We start from the raw sequence: 27,801 nt of genomic DNA, 5'->3' as shown, positions 1-27,801 counted from the left end.
TGATCTGAACCAACATTGGAGCAAGGCTCTACCACACAGCCAATATCCTAGGTGATTGGGAAAGTATTTTAGCAAACATCCCCTAATTTTAAAACATGGAGATGTACAGATGTTAGAGGTTCCCTAGCCCACTTCACCAGATGCATAAGTTACCTCTCCTGTCTACATACCAAGTATCTGTTCAGTCTCTACATCTTGGCACAGGTTGCTGCTCATCATCCCATGAAGTAATCAGTTCCAAACTGGACCAGCTCTAGATGTTGAGGGATTTTTCCTTGTATTAATAGCTGCCTCCCTGAAACCAATATCCACCGGTTTGAGTTTTGACGCTACTTTCATGATTGGTTATATATTTGTGCTTCTAGATCAAATTAGATGGTTGTAAATGGAGCACAGGCTTCTAAATCCTGCCACTTGCCAGGGAGGCAATCCAGATGAAATTCTGAAAACACAAAAATCAACTGCCCTTTAACATAGTAATTTTGGCCACTTTTTTTCTAAGAAATCCACATTCCTCCACCATGGAAGCTGGAGAATTATCAGTTTACCTACCTTCCCAGGCTTTTCTTGAGCTAGAGCAATCATGTGACTCAGTGTGCAGGAGGCATAATTTCGTGTTTCCTCTAGGAAGACCCCATACCTGGCTCATGGCAGCCTTCTCCAAGAAGGGCAGTGAATCAAAAGCTCCTTGTGTCCCCACTGAGCAGTTCTCTTGTCCCAGGAGCCTCAAATTGTCCCAATTTCTTCATTCACAAAACTAAAATCTCCTTAAATTATTGTTTCTTGGATTTTCTGGTACTCACAGCCAAATGTACTCCTAACAAACAATCATGTAACCAATTTAAATTGTATTTATAAAGAGTTTACAACAGCATGAGGAAATGTTCATGAAAACATTAAATGGAAAAGTTCCAAGTAACGTTTATATGGAGCATAATTATAACCATATACAATCTATGCAAAGAAAATCCCCCAAATTTGTTTGGTGTTGAAATTACACACACTTTTTTTCTTTTAAAATATTAAAAGATTTATTGTGTGTCAGGCCCCATGCTGAACACTTTTAAATTATTCCATTCTTCTCACTTTTTTGTACATTTCACATTTTGTTTTTGAATGAAAAAAATTACTAAAAAAATTTTTAAGTCCTCTGTCTTGGAAAACCTAAAGAAAAAAAAAAAAAAAACAACCAATCATGAGTTGGGTAAAACCCACAGAAGTAAACTTTGCCAGTCCTCTCTGCTCGGTCATCATTAGCATTCTGATTTGTCAGCTAACCAGGAAAATGTGTGGTGCAAGTATCAGAAGACTGGCAGGAAACTGACAAATTAACCTCATCTACAAAAAAGTCCAATGATAACTGCTTGATTTCATTACTACTGCAAAAATAATAATGATTGTTGAAAAATGAGGAGAAAACAACCAAGTTGCATGATTTCAGTGTTAGAATGATAGGCTGCTATTGGGCATATAAATATTATTTTGGAAGAAGAAGCTATTGAAATGCAGATCCATTCAAACCCAGACTGATATTATGGCTTGGAGTTAATTAACTGAACTCTAATTGTGTGTAAACTGAATTTTAAAATATAATCAAAATATGTAGATGATACTATTTCTGACCTGCTGTGATGTCATGCTGACTATCTTATTTCTTTGATGCCGTGCTCCGTTTCATGAAATAAACTGCAGGAGGTTGAAAAATGTATGTGCTCCAATGATGAGGTGACACAGACCTAACAATATCCAGGCAGGTGAGGATTTCTGCTTAACTCGGGGTGAAGCAGGACACTTGGCTGCTTCCTTAAGCCCCCCTGGGGAAACAATCCAAGTGGTTTTGGCAACAGTACTGTCACAACTCAGCCATCCAAGTCAGCTGTCAGAACCAGGCTAGGAGTTGTCTTTCTCTGAAGCTGCCTGGGAAAAGGTAGGGCTTCAGGGGTGGCCAGACAGTTAGATGACAGCCTTAGATTTTTTTTTGGACTCTATGGGCCCAGTCTGGGACACAGCCACAGGGCTTCCAAGCTCCAAGGAGTAAACTTAAGGCCATTGTTTGGACTCCCAAGGAGCACATAACCAATTAAATGCAGACCCTAAGAATTCCAAGCCACTGTCTCCATTCTCCATCTCCTCTCCCACCATGTCTACTACTACTGGAGGGAGAAGCAGGGTGAGGGATGGGGAACTGGGCCTGTGGTGGGTACCCCCTCATGCTGATGCTAAGCTGTCTTCGTGCCTCTGCATCCTTCCCATGCCCACAGACACACCGTGGTTCCTTCAGCAGCCCCCCCCCCCCCATCAAGCTTCTGAGCGCAAGAGAAAACTGGAGAGACCAGATGAGACGTGTTTAGGAACAGGGCTTTGGGAAGCCATCAGGTCTCTGATTCCTGCTTGGCAAATCACCAGCATTTTAAGAGGTAAGGTAAAATCATCTGCAAGGTAGCCCTTTTTCTGGCTTGGACCCAGATGATCCAGAGGGTCTCTGAGCTCGAATAATACCCACACCCAGAAGAAACGCTCAACAAGATGAAATTAGCAAGAGGAGGGTTGCTGTTCAACAAGGGGGACCCAGGCTGGGCAACACTTGTGTCAGTTCTAGCTCTGCCCTGACCTACATCCCAGTTTTGATTTCAGAGTGAGCCTTGATATACTCTTACCCATCCCATTCCCAGTGCCAGGAGGCCTGACCCTAAACCCCAGCCTACGACTGAGATCCTGCCCATTGCTGACAGGCTTCCATTGCTTCTTGAGTTGGGGGGAGAGGGGGATGCTTTTTCTTTTTTTCTTTTTTTTTTTAAGCATAGCAAAAAGGTTCTTCTTCTTCTTTTTTTTTTTTAACTGTACCCTGTATTGGTGATCCATATGATGTACTACCTTCCATCCATTTCAACTATTGAACCCTGCTTTTTTTAGCTCAATTGTCTGGAATCTTAAATAAATCATGCTAGCCTCCATGTACTGCCTACGCAATATGTTTCTATTATTATTTCTTAATGTTCCAGTTTTACATCTTGATCATGGACTTCCTCTTGGGTGGATTGTATCTCCTCCGGCTACATGGCTGGGTCCTCAGTTTCTTCCTTTGCCACCAAGCTGAAGATTGCCTTCCCCTTCCTTTTGTCTGAGTTTGCTTTTCAGGGGCTCTTTTCTCCCATTGGGACTTCCAGCCCCAACTGTTGCTATACTTTTAGGACAACAGGCTTGCGTGCTGAGCTGATGTTTTTCACAGCAACTGAAGCAGAGCGTGTTCCCCCAGAATCTGCCCCATTATCTTGCTTTCTTAGCTTTTATGCCACATCCCCCCACCCCACTTTACCATCCTGCCATAATTAATCAGACAGGGCTACTTGAAAGATTTACTGCTACAAATGGCCTGAGTTCCTATAGTTCATTCTCCATCTTCCACTCATCACTGCAGACACCAATACATAAGCCGATTGTCCATATCAAGGCTTTGGGTCCTAAAAACATCATTCTTCCCTCCAAGGCAGTTGGATTCCCCTATTAAAGAATACAGAGTCTCCACTGACTGAAGAGGAAATGATGTTAAATGCTCTATTGCTTGCAAGTATTTAGGAAATAAAAGATTATAAATAGATCTGTAGAAATCAACAACAAAAAAAGTCTCCAGACTTAAAGATTTTATTTTGAGCAAATACAAAGAGAAAAACAAGATGACAGACGGGCTTTATCTCAAGTACTAATGCTGGTCAGTTGGTCATAGGAACTATCTAGAGCACTGTGTGGAAAATCCGAGCCAAATCTGAGCTGAGCAGGAAATAATTCTATGATCAATCAGCGAGTCCTACACCAACAAGTGGCAGCACGTGGGCTACTTATTGGCCAAAACTTGAGTGGTCATTTGCATGAACTTTGCATCAGGCCTCAGGTCAAATCTAGACTCAGTTCCCTGGCCCTAAGCTAGCTTTTGACTTCTTTAAGTCAACATCTCCTCACTATTAAACAGTGATGACAATACAATACCTCTAATAACAGACAATCAAAGTTCCTCTTGCGCTTTGCAAAGCACTTAGCATAATGCGTAGTACCTATGAAAAACCCAATAAACAGGAACTCTTATGACATTTGTTCTCTAGCTCTAAAGTCAGCTCTCAAATGTAAATGCCCCGAAATATGCTCCCCTGATTTAAAGGTTTGTTTATATTGGATTCCCACCCTCCTCTCAAATCAATAAACCTTGCGCTGGTGTGTAGGAGGTGCTGGGTAACATGCAGTTGATGATAAATACAGCATTTCTGCCCAGAAATCTCTTCACCAATAGCACACACTGCATAGGCAGGCAATGCAGACTCCGAGTGGCTCCACACCGAATTCTCAGCTTTCCCTAAAAATAAGCTCACAGACTGAGTCACCCCTTTATACCCAGGCTCCTCTGAAAGTTGAACAGGATGTCACAATGTCCAGAAATAACCTCCAACATTCAGGCTCCAAATTGGCTTCCATGGGTTCTAAGGCTTTCAGCTGAAGTTGGTTAAGCTTCTGCTTCTGGATTTTAGTATAAAGAGAATGATTTAAGCGATGATAAAAGCTAAAGGTGACCTCTGCATGGAACGGCAGGAGAGGCCACCTCAGAACCCTTCAGGAATGTACCAGCTTTGGCAGTGATGGGGCCCTGAGTGGGGTGCTCAGGGACCCATAGCAGCTCCCTGCCTCATCTTGCCTCCCCTCTGCCACCAGACCATTCTCTGATAGACCACGGGTCTTCAGTGGCTCCCACCACGTGTGGGGCAAGTTTGGCCCCCTGCTGGCACCCCCAGAACCCAGCACCTCCTGCCATTCTAGCCTCATTTCTTGGGATGCTCCATGATACCCAACACCATGTGGTTTCCTGATGCTGCTCTGCACCATCACAAGCTTTGTGCCTTTGCCCATGCTGCTCTTCTGGCCTAAACCTGGGACAAAGAATGCTCTCACCTTGGCCATCCCGACCAGGGGTAGGCTACTTTTTACCCTCCTGCGATAGCAGGAAGGGCCAGGATTGGCTCCTGGAGCAGAGCAAGGGAATCAGTGAGACTAGGACTCAGGCTGCATGGACTGCACTGTGGAAACCCAGAGGAGAAATGCAAGGGGACTGGGCAGAGATGCTGGAGTTTGCGGAAAGAGAGCTGGCATAGAGATGCAGATGATGTTGTCCTGGACGAATGTGGACCGATTCCTTAGCTGAGCTGTTTTCTCTGAAATAAAATCCAGAAAATAATACTTGCCTGGTTCATTGGAGCCGAAACAAGATAATGGAAATGAAAGAATTCTCTAACTGAATAGCCACGAACCCACCAGGAATGTTTTGTTCATTTTTGATGGTGAGTCAGGGGGACAACTCAGGGTCCCAGACAAAACAGAGACAGCACTAATGGTGGGTCAGAGCATTAATGGAGGCTCAGTCGACATCCTGAGCTCCTGTGATGTCGTTTACAGCTTTGCCCTGTTTTTAACTGGCTTTCAGAGGGAGAGAACGTTTCAGTTTTTCTTCATCTCACCTTAGTGTGAAATGCCCTTCTGGACCTTTCCAGATACAAGGCTTTGACTGGAGAGAGAAGGTTGTAGGATGCTAAGGGCAGTGGGTGCTAAAAGGAAGTCATGAGTGTGAAAAAAGGGCAGAGATTTGAGGCATTAACGGCAAATGGGAACAACTACTTATGGGCTCCTGGGCCACTTCCTTCTCAAACAATTTCTAGCACTATAGCCAGAAGCAGAGTAAGATGCAAACGATGATCAGGGTGAGATGCAGGTACCATCTGACGACACGCAAGGACTGTTATGGGTTGAAATATGCCCCCCCCTCCAAAGAAGATACATTGAATCCCTAATGTTCATTTCCTAAGAACATTACCTGATTTGGAGATAGCGTCTTTACAGAGCTAATCAGGTTAAAATTACGTCATTAGGTTGGGCCCCAATCCAATAGGAGATGGATTCTCTTCTCTTATAAAAAGAGAAAAATTGGACATTGAGCCAGATACACATAGATAATGTGAAGAGACACAGAGAAGATGCCTAAGTCAAGGAGAGAGGCCCAGAGAACACCCTTCCCTCGCAGCCCTCACAAGAAACCAATCCTGCTGACGCTTTCATCTCAGACTTCCAGCCTCCAGAACTGTGAGTCAATACATTTCTGCCCACTTCTGTGGCACTGTTATGACAGCCCTAGAAAACTACTGCAGATCCTTTATAACAATAACAATCTAGGGGGGGAAAAGAGCCAGGGAAGCCACAAGAGTCCAATTTGGGTAGATGTATTCATTGGGTGAAAACCGCAGGTGCTAATCTCACACAGTATCTTTTGGAACCTTGTGACCTTGATATCATAGGGAACTAAGTTATAGACGGCCCATTTCTGTTTGTTTTTCTTATGAAATTCTCATGAAGCAACCACCAATCCCCAGGCTGCCTGGTTTGTGTACACGTCCTCCCCCACCCCCAAACCGGGCTGGTCCAGAGCAAGGTGTGCCATAGGGATGCAGATGGCTTCTGCAGAGTGCATGTGATGGGCTCCTCACTGGTCAAGGGTCCTACTGCTCCCACTCTTCACTGCTGCTTCTGAAGTCCCAATGGGTGTGTGGCCCTCTCTCTTCCTAAGAGGATAATTTCAAATTTCACAATCTTACTCTGCAGACCTCCAGGAGCCAGGCAAACAGGCTGAAAGCTTATGCTCTAACTGGAAATACTGGATGCTCTCCACGCAAAGGGGAGCCATCAGGAGTGGACTGATCTCCAACACACCCCGAGGATCCAATAGCAGCACCAGATAAAAAGGGTGAAGTTGGCAAAGCAACCTTTTCAACTCAACGAGCATTCATTGGGCATCTATGACGTGTCCACTTGTCTCTCTCCTCTTGAGCTCAGGGGAACCATGAGCTGGGGCTAAAATCTTCCCTTCCCTGGCTAAGCTCAGTGAGAAAGTTAAGAACCAAAGAACAACCCGGCTAGCAGAGTTCAGGTGGAAAGGAGTGTGGAAGACAGAACCTGGAGAAATCTGCAAGGGAAGAGTGCCCAAGAAAGTGGCAGGGGAAATGCCAGGCAAGAGAATGGAGGAAGCCTTCTTTAAAGCAGGGCCCTGGTTAGGAAAGAATGCAGGGAATCTAGGGATAAGTCAGAAACCAGGATGTCCAGTTAAAGGTTATTCTCACTAACCTCCAGCTGAAATTTAGCATCATCTTTAGTTATGAACGTAAGCACGGCCTCAGGAATGCCATTGGTACCCATGACTTTGTCATGAGTAGAAATCAGTTATACTCATCTTACATTATAGCTGTTTGAGATAACTCAAAATACCACTCACTTATGCTCATCAATAATTTGAGATTGGACTATGTATTAGAACTGCCACTGGATTTTATTTAATGTAATAACCAAGTAGCACATCTGTTTCCTACTGCAATTTTCTAAATATTTTTCCAACTGTATTTCAGTTCAAGAGGTTTTCTTTTTAATACCATGTGTTATATTTTGTGCCTTTAGGCTTTATTCTGAACTGAGTCCATGAGACTGCAAAGGGGCACAAGATATAAAAGAGGTTAAGATCCCTGCTTAAAGTCACTACACAGGTTTTGACACAATGCAAAATGTACCATGGAAGGCGGCAAACAGATAATGATGAAAAGAGCACAGTTCTTGTCCTCCAGAAGCTTATAATCAAGTGGGGCAGAGAGATGGGAAGTCATACATTGTGCGCCTCTTGTTTTGCTTCCCGTCGCTTATTCTCATCAAACCAACTTGAGCACCTCTACTAGACAGCTCTGCAGGATCTAGACAGGACACCTCTGAAGACACCTTTCCGGCACTTGCCCTAACAAATACACAACGCCACAGTGACCATATGTGGGTGCTGTTCCAGGAGAAAGACCTGACTAATGAATCTCTACAGAGATGTTAAGTAACAAGGCTCCTTACACACAGATCCCTCGTCTCTTACATGTGAAAGACAACTCTAATCTATCATGGTGTTTATTCTTTACCCCAAACCCCAATTCAGCCTCAGAGATCTTCCCAAGACAGTACTACGGATGGCTACTACCCATCAGTCAGAGTGGACACAAGAGACGAAAACCACTTGCCATTCCAGGCTTGAGGCTTTACCCTTCTTGAAAAACTTGTATTTTCTTGGGAAGTTCTAGAAAACAAAGAAGCCTTCAAGGCTTAAAAAAAAAAAAAAAAAAAAAGAATCCTTAAGGATAAAAGCAAAGGCTTAAAGCAATCAATCTCTAATGTCAAAAATATGGAAAGTGCATTTGGTCATGTAACCCTTATGTTATACCGTTATCAGTGGCTCTCAAAGACTTTATTTTGTCTCCCAGAGAACACTTGGAAATGTCTGGAGACATATTTGATTGTCATGATACGGAATGGAGGGGGGGTGCCATTGGCATCTATCAGAGATCAAGGATACCGCTAAACATCTTATAATACATGGGACAGTCCCATATTACAGAGAATTATCTGGTCCAAAATGTCAATAGTGCCACAGTTGAAATACTCTGCACTATATGACTGGCATCCTATTCTCTAAGCAGCTTCTCCATAAGTTGCCCAGAAAGAGAATTTCAGGGTCAGGAGTTTATTTCAGGGTCCAGGGCAAAAGGCATCCATCTGTAGAGTCAGCAACCATGTGTGCCCACACCGCTGCTCACTACCGCACGTTCACTAGGGCAGCCCAAGAACTATACTAATTGGGTTTTTTTTAAACCTGATTTCACAATTATGGCTCTGTTATCTTACAAAACCTTGGGCAATCTGAAAATATTTACTAAGGCACCAAAGTCCCTTTGGAAATTTCCAGGCAGACAAGAGTCAAACTTGTGGCTTTCCTCTTTAATTGAGGTGTAACTGACATACAATTTTATATTCATTTCAGGTGCACAATGTAATGATTCAATAATTGTATACACTGTGAAGTGATCACCACAATAAGTCTAATTACCATCTAGCATTGTAAAAGTTTTTTAAAAAATTTCTCATGATGAGAACTTTTAAGATTTACTCTCTTGGCAACTTTCAAATATTCACCACAATATCACTGACTGCAGTTACCATGCTGCACAATCCATCCCATGACTTGCTTACTTCATAGCTAGAAGTTTGTATCCCTTGACCTCCTTCATCCCTTTCACCCACTACCCAACCACCTCTCCCCAGTAACCACCACTCTGTGTTTTGTTCCGTTTGTTCATTTATTTTTTAGATTCTACATACAAGTAACATTATACGATATTTGTCTTTCTCTGTGTTATTTGACTTAATATTATACCCTCAAGATCACCTATGTTGTCACAAGTGGCAAGATCTCATTTTTTTATGGCTGAGTAGTATTCCATTGTGCAGACACCACAACTTTATCCATTCATCCATCAATGGACGCTTAGGTTGTTTCTAGATCTTGGCTATTACATATAGTGCTGAAATGATCATGGAGGTGCGTATATCTTTTTGAATTAGTGTTTCAGATAAAAACCTAGAAGTAGGATTGCTGGATCATATGGTGGGGTTCTATTTTTAATTTTTTGAGGAACCTCCATATTGCTTTTATAGTGGCTGCACAAATTCATATTTGCACCAACAGTGCATGAGAGCCCCCTTTTCTCCACATCCTCACCATTTGTTATTTCTTGCTTTTTGATAACAGCCATTCTAACAGGCATAGGTGATATATCATTGTGGTTTTGATTAGCAGTTACCTGATGATTCATGATGTTGATGTTAGTGATCTTTTCATGTGCCTTTTGGCCATCTGTATGTCTTCTCTGGAAAACTGTCTGTTGAGATCTTCTTCCCACTTTTTATTTGGATTATCTGTGGGGTTTTCTTTGCTGTTGAGCTGCATGAATTCTTTATATATTTTGGATAGTAACCCTTTATTGGATAAATGATTGGCAGATATTTTCTCCCATTTAGTAGGTAGTCTTTTCATGTTGCTGATAGTTTCTTTGCTGTGCAGAAGCCTTTTTAGTCTGATGGAGTCCCACTTGTTGATTTTGCTTTTGTTCTCTTTGCTTTTGGAATCAGATCCAAAAAATCATCACCAAGATCAATATCAAGGAGCTTACCTCCTATGTTTTTTTCTAGGAGTTTTATGGTTTCAGGTCTTATTTTTTGAGTTAATTTTTGTGTATGGTGTAAGATAGTGATCTGTTTTCATTTTTTTGCATATGACCGTTCAGTTCTAACACCGTATATTAAGGAGACTGTCCTCTTTTCCAAAAATGCAGATGGATTTTCAGACACATGAAAAGGGGTTCAACCTTACTCATCATCAGGGAAATACAAATCAAAACCACAATGAGATACCATCTCACACCTGTCAGAATGGCTAAAATTAACATCACAAGAAACAATAGGTGTTGGTGAGGATGTGAAGAAAGGGGAACCCTCTTACATTGTTGATGGGAATGCAAGCTGGTGCAGCCACTCTGGAAAACATTATGGAGGTTCCTCAAAGAGTTGAAAATAGAACTATCCTATGATCCAGCAATTGCACTACTAGGTATACAAAATACAGTTTCGAAGGGTTACATGCACCCTGATGTTTATAGTAGTATTTTCAACAATAGCCCTATGGAGAAAGCCCAAATGTCTATCCCATGATAGATGGATAAAGAAGATATTACTCGGCCATCAAAAGGAATGAAACTTCACTGGGTGATATGCTATATGTTGGCAAATTGAACTCCAATAAAAAAAAAAAGAATGAAATCTTGCCATTTGCAGTGATGTAGATGCAACTAGAGGGTATTATGCTAAGCGAAATAAGTCCATCAGAGAAAGATAATTATCATTTGATCTCACTCATATGAGGAATTTAAGAAACAAAACAGAGGATCATAGGGGGAGAGAGGGAAAAGAAAAAAAGGGAAAGAGGGAAACAATCCATAACAGGCTCTTTTAACGATTGAGAATAAACTGAGGGTTGCTGTAGGGAGATGGGCTAGATGAGTGATGAATAGTTAACAATATTAATTCTTTCAATGCACTGGCATGATGTTTCTTTCTATTTATTTGTGTCTTCTTCAATTTCTTTTATCAATGTCTTTTAGCTTTCAGTATAAAGCTTTCACTTCTTTGGTTAAATTTTATTTCTAGGTATTTTATTCTTTTTGATGCAATTGCAAATGGTATTGTTTTATAAACTTCTCTTGCTGATAGTTCATTGTTACTGTATAGAAATCCAACAGATTTTTGTATGTTGATTTTGTACCCTTAACATTACTGAAATCTTTTATTAGTTCTAACAGTTTTTTGGTGAGGTCTTTAGGCTAGGCTTTCTATATATAAAATCAGGTCATCCACAAATAATGATAGCTTTACTTCTTCCTTTCCAATTTGGATGCCTTTCATTTCTTTTTCTTGCCTAATTGCTCTGGGTAAAACCTCCAATAATATGTTGAATGAAAGTGGCAAGGGTGGACATCCCTGTCTTGCTCCTGATTTTAGGGAAATGTTTTCGGCCTTTCATCATTGAAAACTCAATGTTTCATCATTCACATCATCAGCTGTGGGCTTGTCATATATGGCCTTTTATTAGGTTGAGGTACATTCCCTCTACACTCACTTTGTTGGGAATTTTTATCATAAATTGATGTTGAATTTTGTCAAATGCTTTTTAAACATCTAATGAGATGATCATATAATCCTTATCCCTCATTTTTATTAATGTGATATATCAAGTTGATGGATTTATGAATGTTGAACCATCCTAGTATCCCTGGAATAAATCTCATTTGATGATGGTGTATGATCCTTGTAATATATTGTGATTGTCTCAGCAGCCTGATTTACTCTTGATAGGTCCTGGTTGTTAATGTTATGTCAAGACCTGTCAGTGTTCCCAAAGGGAGGGATTTCAATCAGCACCCTCAGGCAGCAGCTTTTAAAGTACGCAAATAGGGGCACCTGGGTGGCTCAGCTGGTTAAGCGTCTGGCTTAGGCTCAGGTCATGATCCCAGGGTCCTGGGGTAGAGCCCTGCATTGGGCTCCCTGCTCAGCAGGGAATCTGCTTCTCTCTCTCTCTCTGTCCCTCTCTCTTGCTCTCTCTCCCCTGCCCCTCTCTCAAATAACCAAATTAAAAAAAACTTTATAAAATAAAGCATGCAAAAAATAAATAAATAAAGCATGCAAATTTATACAGCCCCGTGGAACCCCAACTGTAATCCTTGCTGGCCTTCGGACCAGGTTCTGGAGATATGCCCTAGGTGACAGTTGCAAAAATCAGGGCTTCAGATGAGTGTATAAGCTCCTTCTTGAGAAGTACCACTGAGCTGTAATGAGGCCAAGGGACAGCACAAAGACGGCATCCCCCCACCTTCGTTCTCTGAGACTACTTCTGGAGCTTCTACATGTGTGGTGAACCTGAAGTCTGGCCCTCAGGCTGAAGCTCCAGACAAGTAAATGGGTTTTTTTTTTTTTTTTACCCCACAACTGGGGATGTGTTTCAATCTCCTATCTGCGTCGTGCCCTGGGGACGTTAGCCTGTTAAGAACTGCCTCTCTAATTGTTACAGTTCTGTGGAACTAGGAACGTAAGCCCCCCTGGCCAATGAAGCCAGGTGATCAAGGAGCATCCCACATGTGGAATGCATGCCCCTGCCAGCTGTCCCAGGGCCACAGGAGAGCGCAGGGCTGGGGTGCACCCACCAGCTTTCATGGGAGCAGCTGGCCTTTCCGAACAAGAAAGGGAAGGGAGCAGAAAGGAAACATGCCTCCTCCTTCAGGGAGGCCAGTGTGGGTTCTGCTACTATAGCCCATCGTCAGCTTTAACTGACAGTCACTCCACGTGCACTGAAGGCGGAGAGCCTCCGGGTTCCAGAAGGTAACCCTCCACAAAGTGCTAACAAATGACAGAGCAGCTGGTCAGAAGCCACCGTTCACTGGCTTCCTGCTTGGACTCAGGGAATGTGGCAGGTGTGTTCTCTGACTCTCATTCTGACACTTTACCCTTAAAATCCTCAGAGAGAGCAGAATGAGGCTTCTGGCAATTTCTAAGGAGAAAGAAAAATGACCTGGAGAATCACCAATGTTTTTGCTCTACCCGCTCTGTCCCCGTCACTTGAAAAAAAAATGGTTTTAAATGTAGTGATTTATTTTTAGATGGGCCAAACCATTACCTCTAAGAGATCAGGTTTTCTGGCTTTCAAAAGGAAACAACATGCACTTGGCTTAGAGAGCAAGGATATAACAAGAAAATTCTATGGTAGCAAAACTCGCATGTGAGCTCTTGAGCAAATATAAGCCTGTCATTGTGGCAGCCCAGGAAACAGTACAAGCGTGTCTGAGATGCTTTATCGTTCTGGACTGCCAGCAGTAAGACAGCAGTGACTTCTTTAAGGTAAAAGATACCTAGAGCCTTAATGGCAGACACAACCATAGACGATACGCTGTCTGGAGCAGGAGACCGAAATCTTTCTAGATGGGGTCAGATAATAAATACTTCAGGCTTCGCAGACCACCTGGTCTCCGTTAGCACAAGACCATGTGCTGTTGTAACATGAGGTTAGCCCTAGACGACACAAAAACGAATGGGAATGGCCGTGTTCTGATAAAACTTTATGTCTGCACATCGAAATCTGAACTTTGTATATTTTTCACAGGTCATGAAATATTCCTTAAAAGACGGTTTCCCCTTTTTTATACATGTGACAACCACATAAAGCGCACAGGCCCTATAAGCACAGGCTGCAGGCCAGATCTGGCCTGTGGGCTATTGTTTGCTGACCCTTGGCCTAGACAGAAAATTGGAATTTCCATTTGTTCTTAATTCTGTAGCTGCTACATAAAATTGATTTTTCCTTCCTGTCTCACTGTGATTCTGAAATCACACTAGTAAAACTGATAAATGAAAAAAACAAACAAACAAACAACACAAATAAATCAACCATCACAGCGCTCTCAACCAAAATACCTAGGCTGGGAATCATCTGGTTGTGGCCACTGCGTGACTCATTCACAACACACCACAAGGCCCCATCTTGCTCAATGCAGTATAAGATATATGGCTTGCTGAAGGCTCGCATTCCAGTGGTATTTTTAAACTCAGTGTGAGCGAGCTTCTTGTTTAGACTTTGCAGTTTGATATTATTCAAAGGTTGGGGCCAAGGGCGGGGGGGTGGAGGGGGCCTGGGCAATGTACCAATTTCTGAAATTCAGTTGTTCTCCTTCCAACACACATTAGGCCATTTCTTCTTCTCCAGAAAAGATAGGTCAGGTGGATTTCTTGAAAACACGTTAATGTCTTGATGACACACTCTTATCCTTCCAATACGTTCCCTACCTCCCCACAAAAAAACATATTACTATTTAAAACTAGTGAGTACCTTCACACTCACAATGGAAGAGTGAAACATGGCCCTAGAAAAAAAAAGAGGATTCTGAAATCGGTGGTGAATGCAACATGTATGTGAAGGTGATGGGCTTGTCAGATATAATACAGGATGTTCACTTTAATCTGATTTTCAGATAAACAAGTAACTTTTTGTATAAAAGTGTGTCCCGCTCAATAACTGGGTATCCTGAATTTTGAGTTGCTAAATGTGATAACCCTGATAGGGGGGAAGGGAAAAAAGGAGCCAGCCTGGAGCAGAAGGTAATTATTGGGGAAAAATTAGAATTTGTTATAGATCTAGGAGGGGGTGCTTGTTATGAAAGGGTCACCTCCCCCAAAGACTGGGAACCCCAGTTTCCTCTTCTGGTTAAAGTCGGGGTGCAAGATGAGTGTCAAGCAGAATTACTTACATGCTGCTGTTTGAAGGAGTTTAAAGCCAGCGCTTCTTGGGGGAGTTCTGGGGGCTGATAGAACTGGCTGTATCCTGATTGTGTTGGTGGCTACACAAATCTACACATGTGTTAAAAATCAGAGAAGTAGGGGCACCGGGGCGGCTCAGTCCATCAAACATCTGAATCTTGATTTCTGCTCAGGTCAAGATCTCTCAGGGTCATGAGATCAGGCTCCGCACTGGGTGTGGAGCCTGCTTAAGATTCTCTCTATCCTCTCCCTCTGCCTCTCCCTCCTCCCACCAAAAAAACAAGTTCAGAGAAGCATACATCAAAAAGGTCACATTTGCTCTGTTAATTTTCTTTTAAAGAGGGGTTTCAGCTGTTACGTCTTACAGAGAATTCATGAGTTCATCCAGTAAGCTGCATAAGGAATTAATTTAAGTAGCAGTCCTGACCCTAACCCGAGACTACGGTTCTCTTACAGGGTCCCCATCCCAGAAGGCCCTCGAAGGGTTCCTGACAGGCCCACCCACCAATCTGCCCAACATGCCTAAACATATCTACATCTCACTTAGCTCCAAGCCATAACACTACCACCCCGTCACCTCCTCATACTCCTGACAATTAAATAAAATATGCTGTGAAAGTCAGAAGTGGAAGGCTGGTGGCCCAGGGTGGGGGCTCGTGGTGGCGGGGCCTGAGTGGGGTGGGGGGAGCGATTGGAATGGGAAACGAATCCAGCCCACACTGTGTTAAAATCTCATTATGTTTGGTTTGGCCCACACAGTGTTTAAATTGTTGTGAACACTTAAACATCAACAGACTTCCTTCAAAAGCTGGATTTCCAGGTTCTCTTGAAAAAGCAGAAGATCCCGGGCGTGTGTTCCCACAAAGTACCAATCAACTAGGGTTGAGTGCCACCTGTCCCCGAGGAGCCCGCCCTCCCTGGGTCACCACAATCCCAAGAGCTGAGCCATCGTGCCAACCTGGCGCCCGTACACATCTGGGTTGTTTTACACCAGGCATTCCGCAGGGTGTCTGGCACAAGGGAAGCCCTCGGGACCTGGGAGATCCTCTCTCCCCCTAAAAAAAGCAATTGGATAAAGTTACTGTATTTCACTTGTTTTTAGAGCTCTGGGGTGCCCTGTCTCCCTACAGGGGAGATGCTCCACACCTGCTCCTCCAATGCTAAGCCAGTCTACTTCCAGCTTTTCTCTGTGGACCCAGGCTTAGGGCAGACAGAGAGCTGGAATCATCCAGAGGCAGTAGCAGCTGATGTGTCCCGACAGAGATGATGGTGGAAGGTGGGGGGAGAGCATCGCTGAGCAACTGAAATTACCTTCCCCTTCACCTCGTCTCCTCTGTGCTGGCAGAGTGAGTACCTTCTCTTCCTTCTCCCCTCTCAGCTCCAATACTTACCAGGTATCTATCATTCTCACTCCAGGGTGAATAAGGATGGGGATGACCAGGCTACCAGCCTTATTCTAGTGGTTGGTGGCATTAGAGGGTATATCCTAGCCTCCGGGCCCTGCCCTGCCTTTTGACTCATCCCCATCAGACTTACCATCAAGGATTCAATATCCTTCAGCTTCCATTGTGACTTTTACTTGATGAACAGCATGACGTGTTGAACACATATGCTCAGACTTTACTGTTCATGAATGAGGCTGCCTGTACGGCACCTGGTAAGGAAAAACGGGGCCCTCCGAGGATGGGCTCCTCACTCTTCCACAGGGTGTTTTTGCTCACCTGGATAAGCAGTATTTCCTTTCAGGGTCACTCATGTTAGCTGCAAGCTTTTCAGATTATTTTCATTTTATTTATTTATTTTTAAAGATCTTATTTATTTATTCATGAGAGACACAGAGACACAGAGAGAGAGAGAGGCAGAGACACAGGCCGAGGGAGAAGCAGGATCCACGCAGGGAGCCCGATGCGGGACTCGATCCCTGACCTCAGGATCACATCCTGGGCCAAAGGCAGACACTCAACCACTGAGCCACCCAGGCGTCCCTTCAGATTTTTTTTTAACTGATAGTTTTTTTTCCAGCGTTAGTGAAGTATGATTGACAAGTAAGAATTGTATATATTTACAGCATGCAACATGATGTTTTGATATACACTGTGAAATGATTATCACGATCAACATAATTAAGATATCCATCACCTCACACAGTTGCCATTTGTGTGTGTGTGTGTGATGGTAACACATGAGATCTACTCTCTTAGCAAATTTCCAGTGGATAACACTTTATTATTAACTGTAGTCATCACGTCATACATTAGGTCTTCTGACTTACTCATCTTCTAACTTAAACTTGGACCCTTGATTAATATCCTCCCTTTGAGGGGCACCTGGGTGGCTCAGGGGTTGAACATCCGCCTTTGGCTCAGGTCATAATCCTGGGGTCCCGGGATTGAGTCCCGCATCGGGCTCCCCACAGGGAGCTTCTCCCTCTGCCTGTGTCTCTGCCTCTCTATGTCTCTGATGAATAAATAAACAGAATCTTTAAAATATATATATATTCTCCCTTGGCCCCCACCTCCTAGCTAGCCCCTAGTAAAAGCCATTCCACTCTGTATTACTATAAGTTTGACTTCTTTTTTTTTTTTTTTTTTTTAGATTTCACATATAAGTGAGATCACACAGTATTCATCTTTTTGCATCTGGCTTATCTCACAGATGGCAGACCTTCCTTCTTTTTAAAGGCTGAATAATATGCCATTATTATACATCCGCTTTCTTCATCCATTCATCCGACAATGGACACAAGTGTTTCTATATCTTGGCCATCATAAATAACACTGCAATGAATATAGAGGTACAGATACCTCCTCAAAGTAGTGACTTTATTTCCTCTGGATCTATACCCAAGAGCTGCACTGCTGGACCACATGGCAGTTCTATTTTTAATTTCTTGAGGAACTGCTCTACTCTTTTATGCTTTTCAGATCTTATATGCCACACAGTCCCACTGGAACAAGGAAACTTTTGAACCATTTCCACCCCGTTAGAGGTGGCAGGTATTATCAGCCCAAGCTGAAAAATCAGGCCATAGAAACTCAGTGTTTGAGACCAACCCAGGAGCCCCAGAGAAGGCTCTATGCCTCTCCACCAAGAGGCACCTCTCCCAGATCCCAGCCTCTCTCTCACGTCACATACGGGACATGCATACTATCAGAGCTGCTCCAATCCTGGAGCCCTGTGTGGTATTCACTGGCCTCTAAGTTGTTGCCATTTTTGCTCAAACTCAGAGAAAGAAGATCCCCTGCTTACCAGCAAAGGGGTTAATTTTTCAAGCATATGTTTTTCTCTTAAGAATAACATTTTTTTATAACCCTCAAAGTTTTAAGTTTCAGCTCTGAATTTAAAAATAAAGTGAATACTCAGATGACTGGTTATAATTTAGAAGGGGAGGGGGGAATCCCACCCACCTAGAATAGTAAGTAAACCAGTATAATTCAGCAAAAAAAGTAAGGGCAGGTTTTTACAAATGCCCTGAAGACATTTGGTAGTGCACAGACTTTTAAGAGCCTGGTAGCCTGCAGGGTGGGGGAATGATGAGCAAGAAGATGTGCCCTGAGGTCTGGCCCACAGCCTTTTCAACTACAACTAGGCCTTTTATCTTGGGGACACTTATGGCTTCTCTTTCCTCTTCCATCTTATTCCAGGGAAAGGTACCAGCTTCCCTATTCCCATCTTCTGGCTAAGCTCATGTGATGCAACAGAAGCATTGATACTAGGGTCAAGGACTAACCCCAAAGCATTTTTTATGTAGGTGCAAGCATAATGTAAATAAGCTATAGGTTGTCTTTATCTCTCTCTCTCTCTCATGAATATAATAATCTCCTTTTGAAGATTTTAATCCAACAAGAAACTAGTGAAAAAGACTGACATCAGAATTAACCAAGGGCACATGTAGCTCCAACAATGGCACCCCACACTAACCCCTGCTTCTGCTGGCATTTCCTGTCAGAAATAGGTCTCAGCTGTGCGGTATTCTCGCAAAGCCACAGCACTCATGGGCGAACATTCCTCTGCAAAGCATCCTGTGCTGGGCGGCCATCACCCCCAATCCGGCCATGCTCTCTTGGGCCTCGTCCTGGGCAGTGGGGTCTCTGTGTGTTGTGTTTCCGGACAGAGAAGAGTCTGAGTGAGGCTGAATCCTTCTGCGCATGAAGGGTTGGTTCAGACAATGGATGCTGCAAGTGAGCCTGAGGGAAGCTTATATGGCATCTTTGCAAGAATAAACTCCTCTTTGATATGCTACACCGGTGTGCACACAGACTGGCTTAGGAGAATCATTAGCCATCACTGAGTAAGTGAGTCTCAACTGCGGATCATCCTGGCATCCTCTGAGGGCTTCCCACGTGAGAAGCAGCTGCACCAAGAATCAGGCGTGAGGGCTGGAGGGGCTATCACCAGGCTTGATCACCTGATCTGCTATGGGACCTCTCCATCTACAGGGCCCTAATAGGTACCATGCACCTCTCAAGGGCCTCCCACTATATGGTTGGATATCTACCCTACAGCATGACTTTTTGTTTCACTGACGTGCCCCCTACGTGATTTTGTGGCCTATAGTTGTAATCAGCCAATCCCATGCGTACCCTTCAAACAGGTTTCTTCAAGTGACCAACAGACAGAAATTTCACTCTATTTAAATCAATTAAAACAACTACCCAAAGACCTCTTCTCGATCAGCCAGCCACTTGATGTGAGAGGGACACACTACATCACATTCAAACTGAGCTTTGTTTGATTAAGACTCTACTTTGACACTCTCTTCTCTTTTTAAAAAATTTTTATTCTACTTTGCCTCTTATTAAAAATTTTAAAATTTAAATTCAATTTGCCAAAAAATAAAAAAATAAAAAATTCAATTTGCCAACATACAGTATAACACCCAGTGCTCATCCCATCAAGTGCCGTCCTTAGTGCCTGTCACCCAGTTACCCCATCTCCCCACCTGCCTCCCCTTCTGCAACCCTTTGTTTGTTTCCCAGAGTTAGGGGTCTCTCATGGTTTGTCTTCCTCTCTAATTTTTCCCCACTCAGTTCCCCTCCTTTCCCTTATAGTCCCTTTCACTATTTCTTATATTTCATGAATGCATGCTTGGCCTCTTAAGATATCCACACCTCACAAACTCTTGGACATGTCACAGTGGGCATGTGGTACTGGTCAAGACCTAAGCCACCATCTTCCTTTACCATTAATCTTCTACCCCTTTTCCAGGGGTTCTTCACTTGTGTTCCCCAGAATAGCAGCTGCAGCGGGGTACAACATCTCCTGGGAACTTGTTAGAAATGCAAGTTCTCAGGCCCCACCCCAGACCTACAAAATCAAACACCGGGAGTGAGGTCCAGCAACCTGTGTTTTAAGGAGCTCTCGGGGGTTCCTAATGCATTAAAGTTTGAGAATCGCCGTTCTGTATTTTACCTGGCCCAAAGGCAGCTGCCGCTATTACTAGAAGTCCTTAGTCCAGCTGGATCTCCCTACATTGTTTATTATGTGAGGCTGGTAATAAAATAAAATCATATAAGCACCCTGAGTGGTTTATGTGAGAGGCTCAGAATTATATACCTTGTTCCTAAAGATTCTTCTAGAACAGGAATTTCCCACCTCAAGGTACTGTTTAAAATTTTTCTGTTAAATTTGGGAGAGCAATCATCCACCAAGATGTGAATGTTCTGGGTTACAATAATGTCAGTGATTACAAAGAATTCACTTAATATCAAAAGATACAGCAAATGCGCACTATTTTTCCAACAACCCAAACATTTGGACACCAAACTCACAAAGCCCTGGTGAAAATACACCCTGATTTTATAACGTTTTAAAACACCTAGGGGGTGCTGGAAAGAGCACTTCACAGTATCCTTACAAAGCCCAAATGAGTCCATGCATAGGAAAAACACATCATAAAGTTCAAAGCTCTACCTACATCTGGAGGTCACAAAAGGTTGACCTGTTGACCCAAAGGAATGTTGTGTCCATAAATTTTTTATAAGTTTTGAAACTAGTTCTTTGTTAAGTGGGAGTCTCACATTTTTAAAAAGCAGATTTCTTACTTCTCTTGAAAATGAGTGGATGTGACAACACAGAACTCACATTCTCACATGGTATAAATTCACTCTATCCCAACTGAGGAGTCGTGTCTGCTCTCCAGATCCCCACTGCTGCCCCCCAGCCTGCGTCACTCCCCGGTGTTAACACCGGCCCTGGAGTCTTTAAATTTGTAACTCCTCTCCACTATAAACAATCCTTTTCACTGTTATTGTTAGTATCTTCCTGCACAGGAAATGCTCAGTAGCTACTATATTCATCTGAAATTTCCCAGTTTGGCAAAAATGATTCGAGTTAATAGAATTCATCTTCCATTCTTTGTGTCCATTTTCTGTTTAAAGATCCATGAGTTATGCTTCGTCGACTCACTTATAACTAGAGAACTTCGAGTGCTTTCTGAGTCCTTGCTCTGAGAATGTCCCATGAAATTTCTCAAATAACTTTCACAACAATTCCATGAGGCGGGTATTATCATTATCCCCATCTTACTGATGAGGAAAACGAGGGACAGTGAGGTCATACGGATAAGAAGAGAATAGCCAGGACTTGAGTCACAGCTTCCGGACACCAGAAGACTTCCTTGAAACTGGCCAGATCGTGTGAGGCACTACCAGCCCTGGGGACCACTGTCTCCGTGCATCAGTGCCCATTTGCTGTCTCCGTCAATGTCACACCACATAATGATTATTGTCAAGCGAGTTGAACAACATTCCCAAAGAGATCAGGGATGAAATGCGGGTAAGTTCAGAGGACCAATAGCAGGGGTCCCAAAAGTGTTGAGCAGCCCCAAAGGAATGTAGAAGCACCAGTGCTGAGCCCTGGTTTCCCTTAAATAATGACAAATCATACCCCCAAAGCCCCCCTGTTTGGCTTTTTTAACGATGACTTCTTAATGAGCACTGCTATTATTTCTCAGGGTCCTTGCCAGAGCAGCTGCTCTTTGTCCCAAGAGGCCAAAGCTTGAAATACTCAGAGGTCCAAATAAGTGACCAAAGGGGTGTTTGACCCTTGCATGTGTTTGCGTAAGGCCTACCTCAGCACTCTCGGACCTGGCAATGACCCTTGAGCAATGAGACCTGGGTGGCACCTATCTCCTGGGTGGCCCTGCAGATTTGGCCGCGGTGAACATTTCCTCAGCACCAATATCCTGAGCAAACCATCAGTTGGGCCTTAACAGGAAATTCTAGAAGCAGGATATCACTCACATCTCTGAGATGGAGGAAGATAGCAACGAGTACTCAGGATCTTCGATTCTTCATTCCTTTGCCAGTTACCTGCCACTGAGACAGGTTTACAAGGGACATGCATAGGAATGGTCCCTACAAGAATCAGGGTTTGTTTTTGTTTTTTTTACTGTAGGGTTTGGGGTTTGGGTCTCTAAATCCTGGAGGGGTACCTGACTTGGGAAGCTGGACTGGACTGGATCACATGTAAATCGCAGCAAGGACTTTTGCCCAGGCTACGCAGACCCACCTAAGTGGCCTGGATCAAAGGCAGGCTGACCAGCCCCCCGGCCCCTGGTCCCATACTCTAACTCTGGCATTCGAGCCTTGTCATCTCTAGGCAAGAAGAGGCATTGAGACATGAATCCAAGGAAACGCCAGAAGTGTTTCTCAGCAAGTGAAGGGCAGAGGCAGCCTAAGCCACCCACCTATATCCAGACCTTCTCAGGACAGAGAATGGGATCTGTGTGAGAGTGTCAAGAGGAAGAGGAACCCAAAGTGAGATCCCCAAAAGGACAGATTTCATTCATGGAGGCCCATCCAGGCTCACATACCCATGAATCCATCCCTCTCCTCCTGACCCCAGGACTCTAGCTTGAAAGGATGCGTGTGGCAGCTCCCACCCTTATCAGGGTACCCCCTCCAAGCAAGAAATGCCACGAACACAAGGGATCGGGAGAGACTGGACTTAAGACAACTCTTTCACATCTCATTATGTGAGCTTGGATGTCTCTATCATCAACTTTAAAGTGAAGATAACAAGACCTGCCCCACAGAGCTCAAAATGAAGGTAACAACCACAGGTGTCTATAAATTGTAAACTGATATACAGATGCAAAAAAGATCATTTTTATTAATCCACAGAGTGGATTGTTATCCATTGTTATCCATGACAAAATTATCTAAAAATCAGGTGGGGTTGACCTTTCATATTTGTAGCACATGTGAGCATGCTCATATTGATCCCCGGTACAGGCCTGAGGCCTTGCCCACATGACTCTGGAGGTGTTTGCCCAAGATGACCTCTGCAACATGGAGTTATCTTCCCACATGCCCAAGGAAGACTCCTTCCTCTCGGATGTACAGACATAACAACATCCTCTCCCAAATTTGATTTCCATTGACACACGGTAGCTTCTTTCCCAAGGGAGTGTTGTTACTCATTCACTTAGAACATACGCCAGATATTTCCACGTGCTGAAAGCCAGCTTGGAAGACTCTCCAAAGCATGTGGGCCTCCTCGTTGGTCTGGGCCCTCCCAGAGCAACTGCATCAGTATGCTTCTCCCTTGTTGGCTCACCCTGAGGCTGTTGGAACGTCCTGCACAGTGTGCTCAGAGGCTGTGCTCATCTTGGGGGTAGCAGTTCAGGGCAGTAGTCAATAGAGGGGTTCCAGGGCCCTGAAGTGTGGATTCAAACCCTGTCTTTGATACTCTCTTTTAATATTGGGCTCTTCATCTATAACATATAAATAACAGAGTAGTTCCTACCTCATCACTTTATTACTGTTCAATGACATAATGTGTGTTAAAATGCACTTTGGTCCTTTTGCCGACTTTGTGCCTTTAGTTGTTGACTGAACTTCTTCATGCTTTTGGCTTTTCCTTTCTCATACTAACTGTTCCAAATAAATAATAATCAAACTAACGATAAATAAATCAATAAATACCTTCTACTAATTGGGAAGGTTATTATGTTATATTTGATTTTACCCAGTCTTCAGGACTTGCTCCGATGTCTCCCCTCTGGGGAAGGTTCCACAACTCCATGAGGTTGGTTAACCTGTGCCACCTGAGTGTTCATTTGCATAAGTACTCCTGGCACTGAACAGTAGTTGTTTATGTGTGTTTCTCCTTCAGACTATCAACAACTGAAGGTTAAAAAAATAATAATAAAAGCAGATCACACAGTGCCTTGCGGAATAGATAATGTTCAATAAATGGCAATTGCATTATTATACCCTGGAATTATTATCCACCTTCATTCTGCTACAGAGGCATTTTGCTATCTCCTCAAATTACCAATTGGGGAGTATCCCTACAGGAGGAAGGAGTGCCTGGGAGTAGAGAAAGTTGTCAAAGATGGACTTGCTCTTCTTTGGGCAAGAGGTAGGATGAGATCCATCTTTTCTCATTGATCAGTGTCTGGGTTCAAATGGAAGATTCAATTAAGGTACCAGGGTTTCTGAATATTTCATTCCCTTGAGGGTAAAAAAAAAAAAAAAAAAAGAAATCCCAGATGACCATGTGACAGATGGGTCACAGGACATCTGTCCTTTCAGGACCTAAGTATGTAGAAGGTAACATCTTTCCTCTGATGGCTGAAACTTAGGGATGTTGATAGTACCTTCCTAGAAGGCTCTAAGCACATGTTGAATGAATAGATGAACCCTCAGGTGACAACTCTGCACCCATGTATGAAGCCGCTAGAGGAACAAATGCCAGACACAGCCCTGGCCTTTAGTTAGAATTAAAGGGAAACATTTTAAAGGCTGTTCAGACTCTTTATGCTTCAGAGGTGTGTCTCTGAGCCTCACTGGGCAAGGCAGTGCTGTAGACAGAAATTGGGGGCTTGGGGACTGTCCCTCAATACCATCTAATGATGACCACATGCCATGTACTTCACCTGTATCATAGCTAAACCTTACAAGGAGCCCAGGGGTAGAATGCATGAGCTCATTACACAGATGAAAGAACAGTGGTCCAGACTAAAACTGCCCATGACCCCACAGACTAGGATCCTCCTCTATCTGCTCTTTTGGAGAGGAGCCCAAGCTGGTGAAGAGGTAAGGCCTTGTTCTCCTCCTCTTTCACATTTCCAGACTTCAGGAGTGCTAGGCTCTGGAAGGAGGCTTGGGGGCCCCTGCAGGTCCCCTGACAACTCTAGGAAGATGGCAGAGAGAGGCAGAGTTTGCCAAATTTGGAGAGTGTGCACTAGGCCAAAGCATAGATAGCATAGAACTATTTACTGATATGGTCACAAGACCCTCTGCCCTCTCCCATTTTCTTAAATCTTTCTCTCTCTCCCCCCACCCCTCTCTCTCTCTGTCTCTCTCTCTCTCACACACACACACACACACACACACACACACGAGTCATTTCAATGTTAGTGTATCCAAACCAATAACAGCATATCTATTAATTGAGGCTGATATGTCATGAGAATCATCAGCATCTTCCCAGGTCCAGGGCAAATTCAATTCCACAACTGAATAGGCACAGGTATTTGTGTTTAGGCTTATCACACAAGAGAATTCCAAAAGGCTGGCTTGATCTTTCTGGAAAGTCCACTTGGCCCCTGCTGAGATTACCGAAGCCCATCTGGAAAGGGGTGGCCCTACTGTTAGCTGCTACTGGCTCCCCATTCAGAGAACAAGTCCTTTCATAAGCCTCAGCTGTCCCTCAGGCGTCCACTGAAAGCTGCTCACGCAAAGGCAGAAAATGTGACAACTGTTGGAAACCTTCACACAGTCTATGGCAGCAACTGAACGTTCTCTGGAATAGCCACTTACAGACGCTTAAAGCAGCCTATTCTTCAGTTTATATAAAACACCCACCAGCTACATGGCACCAAGAACTGAATATCTCCATTCTTACCAAGTTCATGACACACTGGCCACACTCCTTGCCACTAGCTTTAGAAACCATAAACCACGTCATTAACCATCAAAATACACATTCACAGAGAGGAAGGGAAAAGACAAAAAAAATCGGGGAAAAAAAAAAAAAAAAAAACAGCCTTCCTGAGTTCTGAAGTACCAAGTTCAAAGATTGCCCAACAGGCAAAAAAACAAAAAACCAAAAACCATAGCATTTCAACACTGCCAACAAATGTCCCTCTCACTTCAGTGGTCAAGTTCCCAAGACATTTAAAATTTGAAGACATTGATAAAGAGGGTCTCGGTGCCACGGGAACCATACCAAATGCTTCTTTTAAAGAGAAGGGCCTGTATGCACTTTCCCTATGAAGAATCTGTCCAAAGGATTCTGAAAACACTTTAATAGGCTTTGCTTCCAAAACATGACACACTACTCCTCCGACAAATTTATATGTGTTTCCAGAGAACTCCTGGACCATTAAAAAAAAAAAAAAAAAAAAGAGTGCTTAGGTAGAAGAACGTCTGGAGATTCTTTTATGCCAATATGTTAACAGACCTTCTCTTTTAATTGTTATTATTTCATACAGCAGCAGTAATCATTCCCTCATCTGCAAAGGAAATATATAATCCAGCTGCGGTGGCTCCAGTAAAAATACCACATCTGTAGATCATTGGCAACACTGTGGCAAGATTGCTCAAACCTACAGAGGCCCAGAAAGTTCTCTCTTTTACCCGAGATGCACAAGGGTACACTTTTCTCCAAGTGCGCGTGAACTTTGCCAAACCCGGCTGCTCCTCTGTACGCGGCAAACAGGTTTCAGATCGTCCAGCCCGGGGAGAGGGATGCTCTGTTGGAATATTAGGTGCGCCCAGGGCCCGGCGGGTGGAAGAAGTGCCCGGGGCCCCTCCGGGGTGAAGGCTCGTGCCAAACCCCCAATGCAACAGGGGGAAATGAAGACCCCGGGCTTCAGGGAGCAGGGTGGACGGCGCGGGAAAGCTGGGTCCCCACTTAGGGGACGGGCAGCTTCCGCAGGAAGGGTGGCAGCCCCTGCTCCCTCCCGTGGGTGCAGCCAGGGTGCAGCCAGGGCAGCCCGGACCGCGGGGGGACGATCGCCCCGGAATCGCCCCCCACCCCCACGCGTCTGGTCTTTTCCCAAAGCCCAGTAGCAAGCATCTTCTTTCCAAGCCGGTCTTCACGCCCAAGTCCGCAGCCCAAAGCGCGCCCCGGGGGCTTCCACCCACAGCCTGTCGCGTAAGGAAAAGCAGCGCAGCTGAGCCTCGGCGACCTCGGCGCCCGCAGGGACCCATGCACGCCCTGCGGCTGCTTGCGCTGGAACGTCGAGGGCCCCGAAACCCCCCGGGGTCCCCTGCCCTCCCAGACAATAGAGCAAGCAAATAAAATTGGAAGCGGACTTACTGCTATGGCTTGCAGCCTTTCCTTGTGCAACTCCGCCTCTGCCATCCTGGAGAAAGGCACCCGGGGACGGGGGTGGAAAAGAAAGAAAAACAAAACACACGCTGTGGTCAGCCAGGGAGACGGACGGGCCCCGGGGTGGGGTGGGGGGCTGGGGTGGGGGGGCCGCCCGGGGGGCCGCTCGCTGCGGGAGGCGGGAGGACCTGCGCGCACGGCCGGCTCGCGGGCTCAGCTCGGGCCCCCGCGCGCCCCGCGCCGACTGCAGCTCCGGGCCGCGGCGGCCGCGCCAGGCGGGGACGTGGGCCGCGGGCGGCCGCCGGGAGGGCGCGCCCGCCCCGCGCCGCTCCTCCGCCCTGACGTCTCGGCGCCTCGCTCCGCCCCCGGGCTGGGGGGACCCGCGGCCGCCGCCCCCGCCCCCACCCCCACCCCCACCCCCACCCCGGCGGGGAGCGCGCGGCGGGCGGGCACCGGGGGGCACCGGCGGGGAAGGGCGGCCTCGCGCGCCGGCCTCGGGGGGCAGCGCAGGGCTCCTCGCGGGGCACCCGCTCCGGGGGCGCGCCCTTGGAGCCTCCGCGCAGGCCAGCAGGGACTCGCAGGCCACGCGCCTACCCACTCTGACCTCAGTCTCCCCACCTGAGAAATGGAACGAGCTATAACGTAGAAGGGTGCTTGGCAAAGGGCCATCTGTCCCTATCCCCATCCCGTGCCCCCCCCCCCTCCAACCCCGAGTCTTCCCTACAGGCCTGGGCACCAAAACGCTCCACCTGTTCTTTCAGGGCA

The 27,801-nt window shown here is 44.9% G+C and overlaps 1 protein-coding gene across 9 annotated transcripts in view; it reads right to left on the bottom strand.

The window, feature by feature from the left end:
- PALM2AKAP2 (PALM2 and AKAP2 fusion) overlaps window positions 1-27,801 on the bottom strand; it is a 469,130-nt gene that overhangs the window by 303,616 nt on the left and 137,713 nt on the right. For 6 of the 9 annotated variants that reach the window (XM_072842284.1, XM_072842286.1, XM_072842288.1 and 3 more), the window contains one exon: window positions 27,025-27,070. In XM_072842284.1, coding sequence (XP_072698385.1) covers window positions 27,025-27,070 — 46 coding nt within the window. Of the gene's footprint in view, window positions 1-27,024; window positions 27,165-27,785 lie in introns of those variants that run through there. The other 3 variants (XM_072842289.1, XM_072842287.1, XM_072842285.1) reach the window with 2 other exon arrangements.

The sequence above is a fragment of the Canis lupus genome, chromosome 10 (genome assembly GCF_048164855.1).
Source record: "Canis lupus baileyi chromosome 10, mCanLup2.hap1, whole genome shotgun sequence".
Classification (NCBI taxonomy): domain Eukaryota; kingdom Metazoa; phylum Chordata; class Mammalia; order Carnivora; family Canidae; genus Canis; species Canis lupus.
Note: the sequence above shows the minus strand (reverse complement) of the source record. Positions and strands in the feature narration are given on the sequence as shown.